The sequence below is a fragment of the Aquila chrysaetos genome, chromosome 16 (assembly GCF_900496995.4).
Source record: "Aquila chrysaetos chrysaetos chromosome 16, bAquChr1.4, whole genome shotgun sequence".
Lineage (NCBI taxonomy): Eukaryota > Metazoa > Chordata > Aves > Accipitriformes > Accipitridae > Aquila > Aquila chrysaetos.
Genome location: NC_044019.1, coordinates 24,702,481 through 24,708,173, shown reverse-complemented (window position 1 = coordinate 24,708,173; position 5,693 = coordinate 24,702,481). Strand labels below are relative to the sequence as shown.

The window sequence follows — 5,693 nt, the reverse complement described above, 5'->3', positions numbered from 1 at the left end:
CTGACATGGTGCTGTCTTTTAAGACTGACCACCACCACAAGTTCCATAAGGGGGGGACAACCCCTTTTAAGAAAGAGCAAGACAACTGCCACAGCTGGAGCTTTTAGAATATGTTAATCTGCAGATCTCCATAACTTCATCGCCTCACTGACATGATGTAGCAAGAAATCCAAAGAAAACAGTCATATCTTTGATAGGAGATTAGCAGCATGTCCTTCTAACTATTTAAAGTGTGCTACCCTTGAGTGTCTCTTTTGTTTTAAGAGAAGGGGAAGAATATGAACTTATGTATGTCTATAATTATTTCCATACAAGTTAAAATAGGCATTATTTCTTTCCCAGATAAGCAATATTCATCCCCTTGTACTTTCCCCAATGAAATGGTTTCCATTTCAAAATCACAAGATCCTTCCCACTCTAGTTTTGTGGTACAGAAATATCTACCATAGGTGTATACACTATTTTATGTTATAATACAGACTATTATTCTAATTAGTTTCAATCCAGTTTACACTTTTTAATATCATTTGCTTTTTTAAGCTTATAAGCAGAAGCAAAGCACCTTCTAACCCTTCCTAAAGGGACTTCAGCAACAAAAGAAAGAGAGATGTCTCAACTGATCTTAAAACAATAAGACTATGGGCTATAGAAACTCCTTGACAGGTACTCCACACAAAAGATTAATGACGACCTCTTTTTGTGGTATTCACATACATTTTCCCCATCTTTCTCAACTACTGAGTTTATCATACTGCTCGCTTTTGGTAATATGAGCTTACAGAGCTAAATACACATGAACATGTTACCTCTGCATTTACAATACTCATTTTAAATGACAGTGATAAGGTAAGATAGAAACCACCCTGATCAAGTTTTGTTCACATAAACCAATTAAACATAAAATGAAGAAAAAAAACCCTGTCATTTAATAAAAAAGTTTGTTGTCCACTCACTTTTCTGTTCCACAAAACAAAAATAAAAATCATGTAACAGACTATGGAAAAGGGAAGAAAACCACACAGAACACCCTACATTTCACTGCAGTTTTCTTAGGAAATACTTGCATGTTATACAATACAGCAACTAATAAAGCCTTCTAATTCTAGAACTTTTCAATAAGCTTTCCAGTTCGCTTTCTCTCACCTTCGCTTGGACCTAGGGGCTAAGTCATGTGCAAGCTCTATGGAAGCATGCAAGTGGCCACCAGAACAGACACCCCAATGAAGACAACCACTACTAAATGAACCCTGAATTTGGGGTTTTCGTGTTTGAAACTCCACCTTCCCTTTGAGCTTTTGGTCAGCCTCCTGCAGTTAGAGACACAACTACCATGGCCATATCCAAACTGTAATATTTTCTAAAAAGAAAACTATTCTATATTTGAAACAGAAAGCATTTTCTTAATTTTATTAGGTGAGCAGCAAGTACTGAAAAGAGAGAGATCTCCTGCAGTGACCAGAATTGACAGCGCAATTACAAGAAAGCACCAGGCCTCCCCAAAAGACTTCACATGCAGTCAGAAATAGTGTGATCTGCAGTCACAACAATGCTTGGTTTTCAACCTCAAGCGAGATATGGTTTTCTTGCCTTTCATATCAAATAGATTTAAGCAGATTTGCTGGATTTCAGAAGTTTTCATGTTGCTTTTGGGTTCACGGGTTAGCGCTTTGCTTCTTTCCTCAGATATTCCTCTACTTCCATCTGTAAGTCAGTCCACACACTCAGGCCACAGACTGTAAAGTCTCCATCCCGTGCCTTCAGGAGTTTCAGAGCAGCTTGGGTCTGTCCCCTGAGCAGTGCAGATCCCTGACAGAGGCAGGTGAAGCGCTCCCTCAGCTCCTCCCAGGACAATTCAGCTTTGTCAAGACAACTTTTAACCCACCGTCCCTGCAAGGGGTCATAGAGCAAGCGGCTTCCCCAGCCGGTTAAGAGGTCCAAATAAGGTCTGCTGAGCTGGGAATAGTGACCAGCTAGGGAGACAAGAAGGGAGCCTGGGAGAAAAAGGCAGAAGGCAGAAAACCGCTCCAAGTTCCCCAGCAGCCAGGAAAGCAGGAGCCCGGCAACGCCTTCATCTCCCGTTGCACTCGCCTGGTTTCGGTCTAGGCTCTTCCCATCCCGACCCCTGTCTCCGGCCTGCTCAGCGTCACTCCCCGGCCTCAGCAGCAGCAGCAGAGCCGCCGCCACCACCTCGAAGGCCCGGGGCTGGGGGAGCTCCTCCAGGACACCGGACAGCCAGCGCAGCCGCCCCGCGGCCTCCCCCGCCGGTTCGGCCTCCTGCACCTCCTCCCGCAGCCGGCTCAGCAGCAGCTGCGCCTCCGTTCGCAGCTGCGGCGCCATCCCCTCCGGGGTCCGCGGCGGACCGCTGGGCAGCGCCAGCAGGCGGGAGGCGGCCTTCCGACGGGCGAGGAGCGCCAGGCTGCGGGGCTCGGGGCCGGCCTCCGCGCCGGCAGGCTGCAGCAGGCCGCGGATCAGGCGGCGGCAGGCGGCGGGAGGCAGAGCGCGGTTCTCCAGCAGCGCCAGGCCCAGCAGCTGCGGGCAGCGTCCCAGGTGGGGGAAGCCGAGCAGAGGGCTCGGCTGACCCCGCCGCAGCCGCCGCCCGAGGGCCTCCCGGAGCCGAGGCCGGGTACGGAAGCGATCGTGGAGGTGCTGGAAATACCGGCCCCACTCTAGCGCCCTGTCCAGGGTCAGGGCGTCCCAGTCCCGCACCAGCGCGGAGCGGGAGACGGCCAGGAGCGCGGGCAGCTGCTCCACCTGCTCCAGCACGGCCTCCATGGCGGGCCGCCCCGGCCTTGGCGCCACCGGTTTGAGAACAAGTCCCGCCTCCCGCCGGGAACCGGAGCCAATCCGAACCGGGGAGGGAGGGGATTTGTAACTCTACTGGCTGACTCTGACGTCAATCCGATGCGGATTGATTTTTCGTTAAAGGAGACTTTGACCGCCTTCCCGCCTCAGTCATTTGTGTCTCATCCCTCAGCGAAGGGCGGGGGAAAATTGAGCCGAATTAAAGCGTAAAAACCGAGAAGGATTAAGAAGTTTAAAAAAAAAAGCAACACAAAAAAAAAAAACCCAAAACCCACACAAACCCTAAGATGCTTAGAATACACCTTAGAATAATATTCCTAAATACCCCTTAAAAAAATGAAACGCTTCAGCAGCAAACATCCCCTGCCCCGCATTTGGGGGTATTTCCCGATTTCTGTGGTACGCCCCGTCCCTGGAGGGCGGCCATGGCCTAGCCGTAGAATACACCTTAAAATAATATTCCTAAATACCCCTTAAAAAAATGAAACGCTTCAGCAGCAAACATCCCCTGCCCCGCATTTGGGGGTATTTCCCGATTTCTGTGGTACGCCCCGTCCCTGGAGGGCGGCCATGGCTGAGCTCAGCACCCTGCCAGGGCCGAACCCTGCTCTGCCCGCGGCTGGGCTCGCCCTACTGACCCACTGACTAATGGCTTCCTAGCTCATTAGCAGTTCCCCAGAGTACCTGGCTTTCCTGGCCTTCTGGGTGCTGCCACAGCCAGGGTTTCCCACACGGACCAACCCCACAAGACAGCATGGTGGAAATGTGCTATAATCGCTCCTCTCTGTAGCGAGGAGAGGCGACCCCTTCTCCCTTTCCCGCCTCGGCCAGCCGAAGGACAGTTTTAGATGGCAGTAAGGCTCTTAGGCGTAGCTTGCAGGATGCAGCCTACCTGTTGGTTGCGACTGTTCCCGGGTGCTTCCCTCACGTCCGCTGCCTCAAGCGCTCGGCTGGGAGATGGGTCTTTTCCCTCCATCCTCGTCCCTACGACAGCCCTGCCACGCTCAGCCTTCCCTCAGGGTGTGGAAGGCGGCAGGCCGACCTGGATTCCGGCAGCTTCCGCAGGGGCCCCCCGCGCCCGAGGGGGTGAAGCAGTGTCGGGAAGGCGGCGGGGCGCCGGAGCTGGTAGGTTTGGGAGCTGCTGGGCGCTCCTCAGGGAGTTCGCGAGCCCCGTGGCATAATCCTGGGCACTGAGCGGGCACGGAGGCAGCGGAGAGCCCTGGCGAGAGCCCGGTGCCGTCGGCTGGGCCCGTGAGGAGGCTTTCCCTCCTCACCCACGCCTGGCAGGACGTGGCCCCGCGGCCCACCCCCTGGGTGACAGGAGTGAGGGACGACACAAATCCTGCTGCCAGCCTGCCTGAGCAGCTGCTTCGGTAGGGGCTTTCTGAAAGGCAAGAGCAACACCGGGCAGAGCAAATGGGGTTTGACTGGAATTTATTGCGGGAACCGGCAACAGAAAGCAAACCATAATGCTGTCAGCTACAATACTGTACGGCAAACCGTAAAATGCTCTTCCTCTTATGCAGAACTCGTGTTTTCTTCCATACGTCTTAGTGCTGGAAATGGTTTCCCCCGGGTTTGTTATCCAAATGAATTGCATTTTGGGGTGATGGAGTAAGTGTGCACAGACTCTCGACAGCAAATATTCTTTAGCTCAGATAGTAAGGGACACAACTCTTACAGCCTCTGAGTTACACCAGACTTCAAATGAACGTGGGTGAAAGACAAGAAAGAGGCCCACAACTTGCTTCTACTGCTTTTTCTTTTCCACTAAGGAAAGCTGCAGAGGGTGAACAGAGCCACTGAATGCATTAGAGTCCCATGCCTCGCTAGGAACGTGCTCAGACCTTGTCCCCAGACCGCAGACACTTGCCCTAAAGGTAACTGCTAGCTGTTGGTGACTGGCTTCTCTAAGTCACATCATACTTCCAAAATAAAGCAAAAGAGAGAATAAGAAAATTCTAAGTAAGGGTTTAGATACTAGTGTCCCCTCTTCAAACCCTCTCCTGGACTGTCCTGGATGGTTGTTTAGGAAAGATCTTTCTCAAGTACTCTCAAGAAAACAGAGCTTTCATCTGAGATCTTACTCTATTTTCATATTTCAGTCATCTATGTAAAAAAACATGGGGTTCTAGACTTGATGGTCTAGATCACCGGTAGGTTAAGGGCCTAATACAGGAATTAGAGTGAAATTCTATGGTCCTTCTGGTTGAAGGAGCTCATAACAATCCCTCAATATCTATGAATATACTGTATTCTAAGGTATCATTCTGAAATACACATTTTTCTCCTGAAAAATGTCTTTTAAGCTTTCTGTTAACTATTTCTGGAGTAATAAACATAAAATTGGATACAGGTGGCTAGAGATTTGTTGCATCGTTAACAATGCAATTGCTTTTGTTATTAATAAATTCATACTTAGCTATCATCTGCCATGCCTATATACTCCAAAGCATATTATAAACTAATGTACATTAAAGAGAAGATGGAACGTGCAAACTTTGCAGGTACATACAATTGTGTGCTACACTTTGGGAGATTTTACTTAATGCTTTTCTTAAATGGAAAAGTGATAGAAACCTGAAGTGGTTGGAATATGATTACATATTATGTACTTTGGCCTCTCAGTTGGGTTTAATAGAGCATCTCTTGAATTAAGTGCTGCAGCATACAGGAAAAAACAGTTTCAGTGAGTTCCAGACCCACCTTCTATTTTAGTGAGGTGTGTATGCTCCATGTCATGAAGAAGAGATATTTCCCTTTACATCAGAAAACTTTTCACGAGAAATCTTTCACATTATTGTTCTTTTTTGGATAACATATAGGGGCTTATATCCTGTGAATGTCTCTGTATGTTTCAGTTGAAAGAAATCAAATAATCACATTTGCAG

At 49.0% G+C, this 5,693-nt stretch overlaps 1 protein-coding gene across 1 annotated transcript; it reads right to left on the bottom strand.

The window, feature by feature from the left end:
- Window positions 1-1,392: 1,392 nt before the first annotated feature.
- FANCF (FA complementation group F) lies at window positions 1,393-2,792 on the bottom strand. The gene has a single exon (XM_030039226.2). The coding sequence runs from the start codon at window positions 2,770-2,772 to the stop codon at window positions 1,660-1,662; it is 1,113 nt and encodes a 370-aa protein (XP_029895086.1). The 5' UTR covers window positions 2,773-2,792; the 3' UTR covers window positions 1,393-1,659.
- Window positions 2,793-5,693: the final 2,901 nt, after the last annotated feature.